The sequence below is a fragment of the Montipora foliosa genome, chromosome 5 (genome assembly GCF_036669935.1).
Source record: "Montipora foliosa isolate CH-2021 chromosome 5, ASM3666993v2, whole genome shotgun sequence".
Taxonomy (NCBI): domain Eukaryota; kingdom Metazoa; phylum Cnidaria; class Anthozoa; order Scleractinia; family Acroporidae; genus Montipora; species Montipora foliosa.
This window is the reverse complement of record NC_090873.1, coordinates 11,208,523-11,226,022: the sequence shown is the minus strand read 5'-3', so window position 1 is coordinate 11,226,022 and position 17,500 is coordinate 11,208,523. Positions and strand designations below refer to the sequence as shown.

Genomic DNA, 17,500 nt, shown 5'->3' with positions numbered 1-17,500 from the left:
GTCTCGCTCCCCCGCTTCCGCGCGCTCTGAAACGTGGGCTCAACTGCAATAACAGTTGAAAACCAAAACATCTTCGAGAAGCAAAAGCAAATTCATGAGCAAGTGAACCTGAAGTATGGCAAAATATAAACGTGACGAACAAAAAAGCAATGGAAATGGATCACAAATAAAAAGCTGTGGCTACCTGAATGATAAATGGTTGGCCTGAAGCGATAGACTGTTGAAAAATCCAAGGTTATCGCTTTCCATGCTAATTGGCACAATGTAAACATAGTGAGTGGTAATTCGTGCAGACGACTCTAAGCACAAAGACATTACTTAGCAGGGGAGTGACAGGAAAGACCTACTGCGCAACTTTTCCATTTTCCGACACGCAAAAAAAACTAAAACGGAGAAATTCTACTCATATTCTGACTGGATTGCCATATATGGCAACCCAGGAACAAGGCACCCTGGAAACTCTTAAATGAGTTTCCAGAATGACTTTTTTTGGGCTTCCTTTCAGGTTCAGTTACCAGCGATGTAGGCGAAGCGGGTAGTGACGAAGTTATCGCATTCGTATTCGGTTCATCCGCCATATTTTAAAAGCAAATGTACTTGTCTTTCTCAGAGGTCTCTGTTTAAGATATCAAGTGAGTGTTAAAAGGAAATTTGTTTTACGTAATCAAAAAGCGAAGGCGCGCAAAGGATACTTTAGATTGCAAAATAAAAGCAGGAGTCTTGCAGGAACACTAAGCAAGGGCAACCAACGAGCAAATAATGCCAAAACCCTTTGAGAGACATTTCTAGTGGCCTTGTAATGTATGAAAACTGTCTAGAAGAATTTGATCTGTTCGGATATCTTAGCTGAAAACTGAAGTGTCCCAAAATTTCAGGGAATGATTACCTCCATTTCAGAAATTGCTAGCTGAACGTTACCTTCTAAGAACTTCCCAGCGAACCAGCTCATCCGACACTGCTAGGTGACCTTTTTCGTGCCAAAAATTGCAAAACTATCCCTTCTGAAACAAAAGGGAGTTCTTTTCCCTGGTTGCCAATCTTTTAGGTGATGTTTTAGTAAAGAAATCTATATGTATTTGGCAACGAAGAACCGAAATTCTTGGAACAGCTTGACTCTCCCGAACACAGATTTCTTCGAAGATTATCGTTGTGTGCCCCTGACTTAGCTGCAATAAATAAGGGAAGGTACATTCTAGAGCAAAGAATGCGGGAGAGGGCTGTTTTGAAGATAAAAACGGAAGACATGCAAAACGAGTTTAGTAATGCTCTAGTGCGAGCTCGGGAACATGAAACAACAGAAGTACAGCTCGAGGAAAGAATTATTGAATTAGAAGACGAATAGAGAAGTATGCGCAGAAAAAGAAACGAGCTTATTCGATGCTCGCTGACAGAAAAAAATCACAACTCCGTTAATTAACCCTTGGAGAATCGCTATGTGGCTCCGTGGTTCTATTGTAGCTTCACCGCTAACTTGCAAGCTCTTACTTTCTCAGTTGGTGCGAGCACTTAATCTTTCGATGGAATTTTAATCTTATATAAGGGGAAAGCTTATATATAATATTAATGTAAGATCACCACAGTCGCGTTTATTCACCATTAATTTACATCTCCTCTCTTTGGCAATTCTCATCCGTGATATTTTGCAAATATTCAGTCCTTCTCGCGGTCTATTTTCACTGCGAAAGCAACATGTTTCCCAACTAGATTTAAAACAATAGGTCAAGCTATTGATCCCGATTTAATGAAAACAAAATTACAAATTTTCGAACTGGTCGCAAAGTAGTATATTCTCTACTTGGTAGCACACTATTTGCCTGACGAGCGATGGAATTATAAAGTTCTTCTTCTAGGTCTTGCAATTTTGATACAAAATAAAGGTGACACTGTCTCAAAACCTAAGACCAAAACTAAAGTCTACTGCAGCTTAGTCATGGAGCACTAAAACCAGTAATGGGAGGGTCACACGTTGGACTCATGTTCGGTGCACTCCAATTCCTTAGTATGCCCAAATCATTGTCAAAGTATCTCATAATTCAGTCTCTTCAGTTGACCAGACACATCAGTACACGCTAAACCTGAACTTTTACTCTTCTGGAAAGTTGCTCAGTCGAAAGACCTTCTTATCTTGGCGCCTCAAATGACAGAATGTCAGAAAATCACGTGGTTACTTGGCGGTCACGTGGCTTGGTTGAAGTAATTATCTCTGAAGTTGTCACAAGACTCAAGAAATTTCTGTTGCACGACGGAGAGGTTTGCGTCTCCGGTCTAAAACATCAAAGAAAAGGTCGTTAGTTTGGAACAGTAGGAAATGTAAGATCCACGACATGATCACCAAACGCCAAATAACTCGAATAAGCGTCGCCCCTGAACAAGCTAAGAGGTATTTGAGACAAAAAAGCAAATAAGCGGTGCTTTGCTGAATCTCCCAAGGGAGATTGGCTTTTACACCAGTGGACTCAACTGATTAGAGTGTAATGTGAGATGCTAGTTTTGTACCCCATATGAACCATGTGAGCGTTAGCCCTACTAATGGAAATGGGCCCACACAAGAACAGAGAAAAACTCTGATCAGGGTGGGAATTGAACCCACGACCTTCGGGTTAGATAACCGCTGCTCTACCGACTGAGCTACAAGGTCAGACGGGAGCAGGCCGTGGGCACTGAAGATGTTAAAGTCACGGCGATGAACATATGTACAAGTACAAGGAAGGGTTACTTTGGTTACAAACGGTGGCCGTGTAGCACTTATATTTCAACAGACTTAACTGATTAGAGTGTAATGTGAAGTGCTAGTTTTGTACCCCCTATGAACCATGTGAGCGTTAGCTCTACTAATGGCAATGGGCCCACACAAGGACAGAGAAAAACTCTGACCAGGGTGGGAATTGGACCCACGACCTTCGGGCGGAAGAGGCCGAACAATCGCGAAAGCTACGATAGCGCAAAGTTTTCGTCGACGTCGACGTCGTAGATCTAAGTCTCTAGTGATGGAAGAAAGGGACTGCAGTTTTGTTAACGCAGTAAAGGTTTCATCATTTCCCTTTCCACTAAATCTTACAACAACTTTAATGAAATTTGCATAAATCAGTGTATTTCAAGAGCTGGACTGGACGTCCTCTCTCTCTCTCTCTCCCTCAAGCCTCCTGAACCACCCAAATAAAAAGCAAATCAAAGAGAATCAGCGAGTCCACGACTACACTTGAGGGAAAGCGAGCGAGCATACGGCACCTAACACGATTTAACGCCACCGTCCTGACTTCAACTCACCTTGTGCTCTTTAATTTTTTCCATGGTGATTAGTCTGCGGGACACATGCTTTGATAAACACTGTTCACTATTTGCCACAAGCTTCAGGCAGGGATGGCTTGGAATAAGCGCTTCCGAGTAACTAGAAATTGACAATTTTACGGTGATCTGTGAAGTGATATCCTTTAACCTCCTATGGGAGTTTTGACTGACGTTCAGTCGTAGTGTTTAATCGTAGTGTACTATACTTTGTGCAGTTACTGCCGTCAACATGAATATGGATTAAAACACCGGTTCTCGTAGCCTACCACGCAGAAGTTCTTAGGACGTCGTAACGTGTTGCTCTCCCACTAACAAATGCTGCAACGAAAAACCACTTCCGTTCGTGGATTACGGACCAATCAGAGGCCGTTTTCCAATATGGGGTAAACTCGTGTTTTATGTGGCATTCTTTCGCAGCATGTGGTAGGCTTGCACAACACAATTAGTCAATGCTGATTGGTTTCTTTAAATAGCGGGCAAACAGCCGTTGAACGCAAGTAGTTTTTCGTTTCAGCAGACGTTCATGGGGGAGGAACGCGTGACCAAGCCCTGAGGATGTCTACTTGGGATGTTACAGTTCTCGGTATTTATCTTTCATACGAGGAAGCAAGGTCAACGACCAAGAAAACCTATAGAGTTTGATCAAACGTAACATGAGATTTTGCCCCTCGGGGAAGGGGGAGGAAGCTTGGGTGTGCGGCCCACTTCCTGCCATTTTACATTTGTACCTAAGTTACCTGGCCTAAGAATGGAAGCGAGGTTGTCGGTGACCCCGTTCTGATACAAACCTTTGCGATTTTCTAATGTTATTGTAAGCCAATTAGAATTACAACAACACAATTTACATGATAAAAGTAGTGAGGTGTGTATCAATACAAGGTCACCGGCAGCGTCGCAGCCATTCATACAATACAAAAATTTGGTTTATCAACGGAGTTGAGAATGTAAATTGGCCACCGTACAGAGATTCTAAAAGCTGACGTTTCGAGCGTTAGCCCTTTGTCAGAGGGAATCGAGGAATTGTGGGTTATGAGTAGTTTTTTATAGTAGAGTAGGAGGTACGCTATTGGTGGTAACATGGCAACGTGAAAGATAGGAATACACGTTGCCATGTTACCACCAATAGCGTAGCTCCTACTCTACTATAAAAAACTACACATAACCCAGAATTCCTCGATTCGCTCTGACGAAGGGCTAACCCTCGAAACGTCAGCTTTTAGAATCTCTGTACGGTGGCCACTTTACATTATCAACTCCATTGATAAACCAAATTTTTGTATACTACTTCCCCACCGACGCTGCACCAGTTTCTTTAGAAACTACCCCTTTCATTCATAGGATAGGTTGCTGAGAAAACAACTGTAAAATGGCCTTTAAACCAAAACCAAAATGCTCAAAATCGATACGCTATTTCAGACCAAAACAGCTAAAACACCATACTCTTTGGGGTCGCACATACCTATATAACCCTAGGGGTACAACTTAGAATTGGAAAAAAAAAAGTTGTTTTGTTTGTGTTCTTAGATCACAAAATCATTTATTTGGCCTTTTTATCCACAATCGCCGTTCAACTATCACCCAGTTTCAACTGCGAGACCGTAAACGTAAATGTTTTAACGGGGACCGCATGCAACAGGTGGCTGCACTGTAAACATACAACATTTCACTTTGCGCTAATTTACAGTACACTTCTCTATAAAAATGACAGAACCTAAAGGAATCGAAGTATGTTCCAACTTGCTAGGTTTAAAATATTAAAAATGAATCACTTCTGCCAGGCTTTGTAAGGAAATTAAAGTATCGAGCGTTACCTAGGGCGATAAACTGGAAGCCAGTACACTAGTCTCCCATGAAGCACCAGATATTGCGCGGCCAAGTCTAACAAGGTGGTTACAATCTCGGAAAGGCGACAGCCTCGCACAGCTGGTAAGATAGGCTTCTCAGTACTGTAATAAACGTGAAAAATTTAAACGCAGTTAATTCCCTTGCAAGGGAACCATCTACTTTGTTTTTTCTTCAAAAAACACCACTTGCTTTGAGCCGCTATAATTTCATTGCCATCATCAACTTTATCAATTGTGTCCCATTTTCTTCTTAAATAAGAGGTTAATATAAGAAAAAAAGTAGCACTTGTAATTAATCTTTTATTCAGTGCGCCGTGGACCGAATAAGCGGAACGCTAAATGTAAAGATTACTTAAAAACTGAAAAGAATACTTGAATGTGTTTTGGTTTCTTTCAGCCGGGAATGTTTTAATAAAAATGTAAGTTCAAGTACAGTACGGCTCAATAAAGTGAAATGTAAACAAATGTGGTGTTCTTCCCTTAGATTCTACGGAATGGTTTGCTGTTCTTTGTTTGAAAGGTCAAGTCAGTTTTTGGTCAATCTTCCAAGTCGCTAAAAGAGATAAGTCAACTTGAGTAGTTTACCTTTTTATGTATAGATTTGTGCAATGCTCATAGACCTTATTCCAAAATGGCCGTCATTTAAATATTCTTTTGTTTTTATTCAAATTAGCCCTTGATGCCTCGTTCTTGAGCTGAAAATTCAAAAGAAAATTTTGCCTTGAACGAGGCATCAAGGTCTAATTTGAATAAAAACAAAAGAATATATAAATAGCGGCCATTTTGGAATAAGGTGTATGCGAAGGAGGGTTGTCCAAAAGGGACTTTTTTTTCTATTTTGATGGCACGAGTGTATACTGCTGTTAAGCAAAATGTATGTTTTTGCATGAGGCAACAATTGCTCAGTTGTCTGAAGATGGAAATGGATGTTGCAAAACCAGTTTTTCTGATAAAAGTCAATGAGTGATGTCACGCGACGATGATCCAAGGGAGAGTGACCACTATACAGTGTCGTTATTCACTTAAAAGGTGGTTTATCAGTACAAACAGAAGCACGTGACCTTGAAGCGAGTAACTGTAGCAACTCTTTTTCCTTGTAACAAAAAGTTGGGGATTTTAGGATAACAATTTAATGCCCAAATATGGACAAAAATAAGCTCGAAGCTGCACGCGCGGGAAATTGCACGAGCTACGTTACATCCATAAGGAAACTTCAAGATCAGTCACGAGCTTCTGGTCTGTCAGTTAAAATAAAACAAACAAAATACCAAATCGGGAAAATCGGGAAACAAAAGGACAGTAGGTGTGTTGCATTTTAGACAGTCTTAAACTGCTTTAAAAAGATTTTGCGTTGAAAATTAATTTTTGCAGAGTGAACAGCCAGCAAAATGTTTACCTCTATTCATTTCTTTGCAAAAGAAAGCACCACACTGTTTGCGGCGGGGTTAAGCTAACAAAAGGCTTTCATTACAATAAAAAAGTGACTTACTGGGAATCATTCATATCTTGAGAATCAACATTAGTTTCAAGTTTGCGTGCTCCTTCTCTGATTCCATAAGGCGCTGCATTAACATAAAAACTAATTTAATTGAAATCTGAAACTGAATTTGTTCAATTAACATCAAAAGCTATTCATAATTAATAATAATAATAATAATAATAATAATAATAATAATTTAATCACTGATATAGTGCTCTTTTGATTGTGTTTCGATTATATACTGCTCAATAGTGCTTAACAATTGTTAATCTAATTAATCCAAAGCTGTACTACAATGATAGAAAAATGCAAAAACACGATAGAATCGTAGCCTTAGCCTTTTGAAAAATTAGGCGAAAAAGATGGGCCTTAAGCACACATTTAAAAATTGCAGTGATTAAACATCGCGAAATTCAGTGGACAAAGTATTCCACAACCTTGGAGCAGCTGCATAAAAAGATCTGGCACCCAACGTGCAGAGCATTCTCTCTCTCTCTCTCTCTCTGGGCGGGCTCCAATAACGACCGATCATTCGATCTAAGATGATAAAATGACTTAGGCTTGATGCTAATGAATTATTAGCTACACGAAGGCATTTCAAAGATAACAAGTTCTTCACTCAATGATGCAGATACAACACATACCATAAAACTAGTGCATTTAAAATAATTGTAATAAAAATGGTTACTCACGATCTGTTATTATGGCATCAAATGATGGAATCTGCCTCAAACCCAATCTTCCAGCATCTGCAACAAGCATATCTGAAAACCGACTGCTGAGCCCATACTGAGCAAGATTTGCTCGAAAATTTTCATTGCGACCTGGAAAAACGTTATAGAAGCAATGTCAGAATACCTAGTCACTGCTGACAACTATTGTCCTCTTGTCACAGCACTGCTTGACAAATGCAGGTTAATCAGAAGTTAAACAAAAAAATTTTCCATCAACTCAGGAGATGCGCAGTTCAACGATAGAAGTTATTCTATAATACCTGCTTACTTCTTCGGAGCAACATTTCTCTACTGTGGGACAGCGGTGTTGTTAAGTGAATATGTAAATTGTTGAATATAATCAGGGACATAAGAAGGACTAGTAGGACAAGGTGATCACAGTGTACCTCTCCATTTTCCCTTACTGTTTGCTCTGGAACTCCTACCTTAAACAATAACAAAGAATGAATATTTCAGTATCAAAGTTACAGAAGCTGTACATGTTTTGCTGCCTTGTTTGAACATGTGGTAAGAAGTGATCCCTAACCCTAACCCTAACCCTAACCTTAGAGTTAGGGTTAGGGTTATCAACTGGTGCATCCTACTGGGAGAATGAGGGGTCACTGGGTTAAATGATAGTGTACAACATACAGAATTATAAAGTATTCTCCTTGAAAATCAAACTATGTTTTTGGAATATGATCACATACAACGGTAACCATAAATAACAAATTTACTTGAATGTATAATCACCTCTACCATGCAGTAAAGTGTAGTCAATGTCACTTCCCATCACAAAGGACCCAAAATGAGAACAAGACAAAAGAATACTCCCTGAAAGAAACAAATCGTTTATTAATGTTATTAATGTTTGCATTGTAGAGTTGAAAGCCGAGATATTCAAACACTTTTGAAACAGAAATGCCAGTTTCTTTTATTACCACATTTTTGCAAATATCAGAGTATAGGAAACCTATCAAAACCCTGTGAGACTGTTGTGTTCTAGATAGTGTGACATTGTTGAAATTAGTAAGTGATGTAATGTTTTAGGAGTTCACAGGATTACGGACTTTTTAAATCCGAAAACCTGTATGGTGGAAAAAAGCTGTTTGCAAGATGTCATAGTGGTTCTGCAGTTGATACTCATAAAGTGAGGATAACGGTGCCATTTTGTTTTTGAGTGTTCAAGTAATTCGGAGTTATGTAGAACTTGAGGAAAAGTTTCATGTTGTATCTCGGGTCTAATAGTAGTGAAGCGTAATACCGGTAATAGTCAAGTATTTCGCTTGTTTCTTGATACATACATACGTATTTAATAATCCTAGAAGTTGTGTAGGCGACGAAAGAGAAAAGGGGGCAAAAATTAAAAATACCTAAATTAAATTAATCATTTACAACATATAAAATAATAGTAACATTCTGTTACAATATTGTCTTACGCATGGTTAGCAAAACAGAATTTGCAAAGCATATTTTGTGCTGTAGATTCAGATGTTTTGACTTATGATAAATTATATTCATTTGTTAGTCTTTTTTACTCAGGCAATGAGGTCATCTGGTTATGAGTTGACCACCTCTACAACAGCCACAGTGCTCTATTGTGATTACTGCATTCAAATATTCGCAGTTTCAACAAGCTGTTTATATAAAACATGTTCATTGCACCAATGACTATTCAAGATTGCTTTAATTTTTCAATCATAGTATGTGGTGTGACTTACAATTTTTTATTTTATAATCAATTTACATCTAGGTGTGTTAAAAAGCTGCCACCAACCAGCAAATTATCACTACATGCATATTTTCAATTTTTTTACTAGGTTCCATGTTTGGTGCAGGGATGGCACTGTGGTGAGAGCACTCGCCCCCCACCAATGTGGCCCAGGTTTGATTTCCAGACTCCGCGTCATATGTGGCTTGAGTTTGTTGGTTCTCTACAATGCACTGAGAGGATTTTCTCTGGGTACTCCAGTTTCCCCCTCTCCTCAAAAACCAACACTTGACTTGATTTGCATTAATTGTTACTTTCAGTTTACAGTGTCCCCAATCAGTGCTCCAGCGCTAGAACAACTAGACACTTAAATAAAGTTCCTTCCTTTCCTTTTTCCTTTTTTGCAATAATGTTGACAACACCAGAGGGGCCCAACCCCTATTGACAATCATGTACTATTCACAAGTTATATAATTATTATTCTACTCAGCCTTACCTGTTCCAACAAAAGGGTCAAAGACAAAGCTTCCTGGAAAGATCTGATTGCAAAACAAAGTATGGTTGTTTGGATAAACTTAATGTTGACAAAAATTACTTTTAAAGAAAAAAGCAGTTACAGTGTATTTTCCTTTTTTCAAAAGTTTACACAATAGTTTTCCTTTGCTTTGGCAATATACCAAATATATTTCCTAGTGAATACATGTACATTGTATTATTCAATATATTTGTTTATATCATTCACTTTAAGTTCAATCGAAAATCAACTCTGTGCAATGAATCATCTCACCTGTCCCTGATTGGCCATTAAAAAGGAAAGCTGAGGGTCCATTGATGTATTTCCAATAAAATGCCTCATTTTAAGAGAGTATTTCTTTAACAGGTGCCGCTGGCCATGTCCAATCTAAAAATTTTTAAAAATTACGGACATGTAAAAATACAAGAAATATTAAATTGTACACAAGAAAACAATAAAATAAAGTATTAAAGTGATAATTGTTTATTCAAAACATCAACACAACAGTCCACGGGACTGAATTATGTGCGCTAAAATTACAACTTGCGTCCAGAAATGCAGATGCATGCCCAATTTTGATATCCAACACGAAGTGTCCCTTCAAGTCTAAGCAATTGCTACCTATTTTCAACAACAAGGTAGGGATAAAGGTTAGCGTTATTTTAAGCTTTGGGTAAAATGCAGCAATTAAAAAAAATAAAGACCTCAGCATTTGGGGGACACTTTGTGACGTTTTTTGTCTGTATTCCACGACATGAGTGATGTTGAAGTTGCGGAGAAGAGCCACGGGACACTTCATGACGCTTATTAAAATCCGCATGATATCTAATTTGGGGCATTTCTAGACTTACCGGTATCTGAAAATTCTATGAGATAGACAATATGACTCAGCTATGTACAGTAAAAGTTCTGTATTCATATTTAAATTATTTTAAAATTACCACATGGTACTTTAAACTGTTGCTAATAATAAAAGAATGTATAAGAGCGAGTCTTATGCACTGGGATGTCAAAGACTCTTTATGGTCTTTCTTGGGCTCCTATTCAGTACAGTGTAGATCATGCCTGTCAGCCAGAATGGAAATACTGGCCTCTTCTAATGCTTTTCTATACCCTCAGTCATGAAAATTATATGAATTTCTCACTTCTACTGCAACAGTGTGGGGGACGTGGTGGCCTCATGGTTAGAGTGCGCGACTCCGGATCGAGTGGTCCGGGTTCGGGTCCTAGCTGCAGGGGACATCTTGTTCTGTTCTTGGGCAGGACACTTTACTCTCACGGTGCCTCTCTCCACCCAGGTTTATAAATGGGTACCGGCGAAATACTGGGCTTAACCCTGCAATGGACTATCATCCCATCCAGGGGGGAGTATAAATACTCCTAGTCGCTTCATGCTACGGAAACCGGAGATAAGTGCCGGCCTGATGGGCCGTCTGGCTCGTAAGCAGTGACTACTGCAACAGTGTAAACGACAGATAGCCATGATGGCTTCAGGAGATTCAGTATATCATACCAGGCGTCCGAAAAACATCTGCTTAGGACAGGGTGGAGCTGAGTTTGGGTCATCACCGTAATCCACCAACAAAGAGAACACATGATCAGGATCTGACAGCTTCACTTGGCCTTGAAATGGAAGGAATTCGAACTGCTGTTTTGAAACATCAAGGAACATTTCACCAATAATAAAAATGTATATTAGCACAATGTATCTTTAGATGCTTTTAAATGGCTTCTTAACTTCACCTACAAATGCCGGTTTAACTTTGCCTTTATTTTAGGCAAAAATGTGAAACTTATTAAGTTCCCCTAGAAAAGGTTACTTAAAAGTTATGAAACCCTAGATTGGTTATTGTAAATAAAGGCAAAACTGAAAAAAGAGATAATTGACCTGGTATCTGTCAGGGCCAGGGTTAAAGTTTAGGGAACCCTGTTTCAACCATATTGTTCTACTTGAATGATTATGTAAAAAAATATTTAAACTTACATCAATGAGTTCTCTCTGTTGTGCAAGTGTCAGCTTTTTATTGTAAGAGTCAATGGTGATTTTGAAGGTTATTTCCCTTGAGGAGTAGAGTCTCTGTGGATTGCAATGGAGAAAAAAAGGTTAATCCAACAGACACAGTTGTGATTACTTAATCTGCCATACATGACCAAGAATTCTAGTAAAATTTCTGTTACTTAATTGACAGTAATTCTTCTTCCTCAATGGCACTTGTTTGCAAGCAAGGTGAAAGAGTAACTACTAGTATCAATTCAATCTCTAACCAAGAATATGATGATTGTCAGCAGACTAGCTAATGTAGTGGTGAGGCTAGAGATACGTGTAGGATAGAGAGATTAACATATGAAGTCTCTGTATTTTAAACCAGGAGAATTTTAATGCATTTAAAACAGTCTTTACATTTTTTTAAATGTAAAGACTGTTTTAAATACATTAAAATCATTGAAAAACGATTTATCCAGGAGTCATACAGACCAGAGGCATAAACATGCCAATTAAAGCTGAAATCAACTTAGAAGATTCTTAAGGTACCCTCCTGAATCATCACAACACAAATCCTATCAACTGAAGTAAGAAAATGTTACATGTAAGTTGACCTGCCTTACAAGTTGAATTCAACATTTTAAGAAATGACGGTGTACCAAAATCAAAATCTGAATCAATAAGGCTGCTATGTCTGAACACCTACGTACAGCTTGGTTCTAGTCAACAGCCAATATTATTACCAGTAAAAACTTTTAAATTACATAATACACTGTATCTTATTTTGGAGGCTGTGGTAATAGCTAGAACATAATCAAAGGATCAAAGGAAATATGGTGAAACACAACTTTGTTTATTTAATAAATCAAACATTATTACTTTTACAGTGTACATAAAATAATTAATTTGACCATGTACAATAAACAAATTTCGATTATGATCATTATTTTACTTAAATTGATGTCTCCTTTGAGAAAAGGATTTCCACTTGGAAGACTTGATTTATTACGATGCACAAAAAACCAGGCCTCGATTGTTCAAAAGGTGGATAACGCTAATGTCACCCACCAATTGAGTTGTCCAGTGGATAAGTTGTTGTAGTTCTCACGAATTGTGGATACATGTATTTCTGGTTTCTGGTTTCCGGAATCCAGCTTTTAGGGCCGCCCAATTATTACTACTAAGTTCAAATCGTCCAAGTCCATTTGAAGTACCAATTTGAACTATTTGTAAAATAATCTATGGTAGAAAGTGTGAGATCATTAATTTGTGATGCTCACCATTTCCTCTTCTGGATATTGGCAAACAGTCTGTTTTACATCCGTCAAATTCCTTCCATATCCCCACACTTCATAAATTGACCTGTGTACACATACTGGATAATTACAGTTTGTGAAGAAAAAGGTAAAAGATGCAAAACTAATAACAAGTTTACATGATCAAAATGATAATAATGGTCTAATATACATGTTCATGGAAATGGCTATGTTGTAGGTCATTTTAATTGTTCCTTAAATTAGGTTAATTTGCAACCAAGGGAGAACTGATCTCAGGCTGGACCAGAGGCCTTGAATAATTGTGAAGAAAGTGCTCACTTCGTAATCATATCTGCAAATGATAAGTCTTCTTGAATAAGGATGATAAACCACGACCCTTGTTCAAAAAAATTGGCCCGGCATTTTTCAAGTTTAGCAGGTCACATTTGCTCAGAATCATCATGTGTGTGATTGTAACCATACTTTTATCAGAATATGAATTCCACATTACCATTCTTGAGTTTAAAACTCCTGAATAACTAACGATTTCCCCCAAACATCCTAAAATGAAAAATTAGTCCTGAAAAGCCCTGGAGGGAGTGACAAATACATGTACATCATTTCACGTATAATAAAAAAAACTGGTCATGATACAATGAATCTGCAGGGTGTGGGACAAAGCACTGCACTATTAAAATAGAAAGAAAATTAAACATACTTGATTGAGACAGTTCTTGACAGTAAATTCTTTACACAGGTTTCACTTGGCAACTCAATCAGCAGATGAGGATTCTATTGTCAAACATGAACATGAAAAGATTTACTCAATTTACGAGAATGACAAAAAAGTAACAATAATTGACTTTGGAATAATTATCAACCGTGAGGCCATGGGCCGAGCGCGGTTCTTGCTCTGCATGTTGTTTTTTTTTCATTGTGTCGGTGAGCAGACCCAAACTTCCACTCAGCCATATAGTCAGTGGGACTTCAAATCATGCAACTTATGATGTTTATTAACCAAAAGCTGTTAATGTACTTAAAATCTTAAGAATATTCCACTCTTTACAGTATTTAGTACAAAATATATTGCCTTTCTGTGTTATTGAAGTGCTTGATTCGAAGCGAGTATTGAATACATCAAAGGCCATTACGTCATCCATGGAATGTGTCAATGCATGTTGCAACTTTCATTGGTAGGGAAATAACCACCGTACTAAAGACAGCCGTGGATAACGTAATTCTTGAATTATGTGACTCGTCTGACTACTTTGCTAGCCCTTTACTGATTATTGTAAAAAACCAATTAAATTTAATCGTGACTTTTAAGAAAGAAAGCTGTAAGTTGTTAATAGTGTAATTATCGTATCTTTGATATCCATACATATCCCAAAGAAAGTTGCAGATTAATTAAGACCACTGCGTCATTGAAGATTTCATAACGGCTACGACTGATGGTGCAATCAGAGATTTCACAACGGCAAACAGTTGTAGTGCAGTACCTTTGCGTGTAGTCGTTGTTGCCAATTGTTGTGCTATAGATTGACCAGGTGATTTTATGTGTCTATGGTAATCAATGAATCATCAAGGACCACTTTGGAATGTGCACTACATTGCGACTATGGTGGTAAGAAAACAGATAAATTTTCAAAGCGCGGTTATAAGATTTAAAAGATCTTCTTGTTATAATATTATTGTTATTTTGAGATTGGTTAAATGCAATGTAACAAAGTTAACAACAAAAATTGGAGCAGATTGCCTGCATATTTGTCCTCAGAGAGCAGTGAGTGGTCCATGGCATTCAGGCCTTGATGAATGATGGCCTCATTGGAGCAGTGACATGAAAAATCCTCATGTTGGGTTGGTTTGCTTGCCTCCAACTCGCCCCTCCTCCTTCCGACTACCCTTCCCTCTTTTTTGTTCATTTTCTTGTGGTGTAACAGGTGCCTGGATGCCTGAAATGGGGACTCTGTTGGGTTGCAGGTATTGTCAGCCATGAATGGGAGCACTACAGTGTCTTTGCCTCCAATGAAAGCCTCTGAAGATTGATCCCATGCACCCAATCTCCATTTTGCAATGGGTTAGTCGTTAATGGGTGTTGGCCAACTTGGAAGCATTAGCTACTTTCAAATTGACATTTTCACACATCTGTCTCTTCAATTTTTCTAACTTGCAATTCTTGTAAATTGAACGAATTTTTTTCAATGGTACATTCAATTTTTTAGACATGGTGTAAACAATGGATCAGAACCAAATTTTGCATACCAGGTGGTTTTACATATCTATTATTAAAATGATCAAGAAAACTACAAAAATTTGCAGCAATAGGAAAAAAACTGGGAAAAAAATTGTGTGGGCTATTTATCATACCAATAGACCAATTTCGATATATTAAAATTAAGTCCGAGACAAAAGGCACCGTCTCGAGGCTCTGGGAATAAACTCATACAAATCCTTATATTTATTCCCCAGAGCCTCGAGATGATGCCTTTTGTTTCGGACTGAATTTTAATATATCGAAATTGGTCTATTTACCCCGTCGATACTTAATAATTTACTGACCTTACAGTTTTGCAAAAGGACCAAAAAACACCCAGAGGTCACTTCATTAGCATGGACTCTATGGAATGTACCATACAACTGAAGTGGACTGATCGTTAGAAATTGTTATTTTATTACTACAAACGCAGTCCAGGTGATCTAGTCTGGTCTATTGTCCATGAGAGTGGGTCTCAGCTAGTCTTCTGGCCCTTTTGTTTGTGTGTGTGTATGCATTTTTCTATATTCTTGAAGTTCCCAGAAATGCTGTTTTCTGTACAAATTCCAAAGTACCTTTAGTTTAACTTTCAACCCAGTTTGCTGTATGTGTCCATTAAAATTAACAGACAGAGCTCTGAGTGCACCAATAGCAACAGGCACTATTATGATAAACTACATGTATTTCATACAGTATGCCAGACTTTTGCTATTTTCTCTACAACTGTTATTTCTCCATCTCTACAGCATTACCCCTTTCCTGCTAAATCCTTCTGACACAACATGTAAGTGCTTCTAGATGTAATCCATACAAGTACATGTATGGATGTCCTGTTGTTGCTCATTAGTCATCCATGTGTTCATCCATTCATTTATGCAATGCTGTTTGTTTCTTGATCCAGTATCCCAATGGACACCATCTGGTCCAGGTGCCCTCCAACTGGGGATCTTCTTCGACCTTGTCATCACCATCCCTGCTATTACAACAATTTCATCCTGTCTGGCTCCTTCTTCAACTCTCTCAACCACTGTTCTTATAATAATAATATTAATCTTTATGACAATTCCACAAAGGTTAATTCCCAGATATCAAAGTTCCATGTGTCTCAACCCAAGACCTCTGACTTTCAATACCTTTCAAAGGATATGCGCCCACAGTTCTTCTCTTCTGTCTGGGAATCCCAATTTCTTTAAGTGGCCTGTCAATTTCTGTGACATATTGGAACCCAAAACCCCAACTACATTGTACCTAGAACAATTAACTTTTACTTCTGATTTCCAGTCTCCCAATTTCTCTTACCAGATCTTCATACATGTACATCTTGTGTTTCTCTATAATATTTCTTTCTTTACAACATTATTGTCTCTGGGTTACTGCTATGTCCACAATGATTGTCCCCCTTAATTGTTTCCTTATTCGCATCTCCGATGATGGATTTTTCAATCAGTTTGGATGTTATACATGTACAGGTAATCGCAAAACAGTCCAGCTTTTTCATTTTCTTCTACAGTCCTTGGAATATGCTTCTACCATTTATCACTACAATCCAAGCTGAATTTTTTACACAACTCCCAATGAACCACCCAGCCAACTGCATTGCACATCTTTTTATAGTCTACTTGGGCAAGGTTAGGACAGGACAGCCACATAAAATGTGTTGCACGGTTTCATCTTGACTTTCTCACTTTCTACATAAAGATGACACCTTCTGTTTTTCAAGTTTGGCTTTCGCACGTGAACCGCTCTTACTTAAAGTGTCACCCTAAGACATAGCTTATGTAACAATAGAACTGCAAACTAATATCACAAAAGTTAACACACAGCTACGTCAAATACATAAATAATTTTTCTTCTAAAGTTGGGTGAATTGAATGTAATATTCGTGAAAAGTACTTTTTCTGCCAATACCAGCTTGAGATACCAAGAGTAAGGATACAGGTCTCATTTAGAGGAATCTGTGCTTCAAAGATTTGCATTTTATATTCGGTCAGTGACGTAAAACGCAGACTGCAGACCAGGGGTAAAATGCAGAGTGAGGGTAAAATAAAATAGTAATAATGAAAAACGAGTCATAAAGTCATAATAAAAATAAATAGTGTTCGTACCTGTTCATACTTTCACACTGAAACCCTAACACAGCTCCCATCGCTTTGGTTGCCCCACCGCATGTTATAAATCTGGATTTTCATCGAACTCTGTTTGCAGTTTGAATCCTGCTTGTTGTTGTTGGAAAAAGTATAGTTTCGTTACATGAGTTGCTTTGAGGCATAATTCTACTGTCCATTTTGCTGCACCGAACAAAGTCACCAAGTAATTACCCAATAACTCAATTTATTTTGACACGCATGGCTACAATACCAAACTGAGACTGAGATAACGTGGATTTTGCAACAATTTAACGTTTCAGTCGGTTTAAGCCAATATCACTGAGATGTAAAAATTTTGTTATTAGGATC

General features: G+C 38.1%; 1 protein-coding gene across 2 annotated transcripts in view; it reads right to left on the bottom strand.

Moving 5' to 3' along the window:
* Positions 1-1,719: 1,719 nt before the first annotated feature.
* The window catches only part of LOC138003619 (tRNA (guanine(10)-N2)-methyltransferase homolog), a 17,373-nt gene continuing 1,592 nt past the window's right edge, over positions 1,720-17,500 (bottom strand). Inside the window, exons 3-15 of one of the 2 annotated variants that reach the window (XM_068849794.1) lie at positions 13,509-13,582; positions 12,815-12,896; positions 11,535-11,627; positions 11,064-11,198; positions 9,824-9,937; positions 9,533-9,575; positions 8,079-8,159; positions 7,733-7,771; positions 7,305-7,436; positions 6,622-6,694; positions 5,100-5,234; positions 3,268-3,388; positions 1,720-2,265 (exon numbers count right to left, since the gene is read on the bottom strand). In XM_068849794.1, the coding sequence (XP_068705895.1) occupies positions 2,176-2,265; positions 3,268-3,388; positions 5,100-5,234; positions 6,622-6,694; positions 7,305-7,436; positions 7,733-7,771; positions 8,079-8,159; positions 9,533-9,575; positions 9,824-9,937; positions 11,064-11,198; positions 11,535-11,627; positions 12,815-12,896; positions 13,509-13,582 (1,212 nt within the window). In that variant the 3' untranslated portion in view covers positions 1,720-2,175. The remainder of the gene's footprint in view (positions 2,266-3,267; positions 3,389-5,099; positions 5,235-6,621; positions 6,695-7,304; positions 7,437-7,732; positions 7,772-8,078; positions 8,160-9,532; positions 9,576-9,823; positions 9,938-11,063; positions 11,199-11,534; positions 11,628-12,814; positions 12,897-13,508; positions 13,583-17,500) is intronic. The other variant, XM_068849795.1, reaches the window with a different exon arrangement.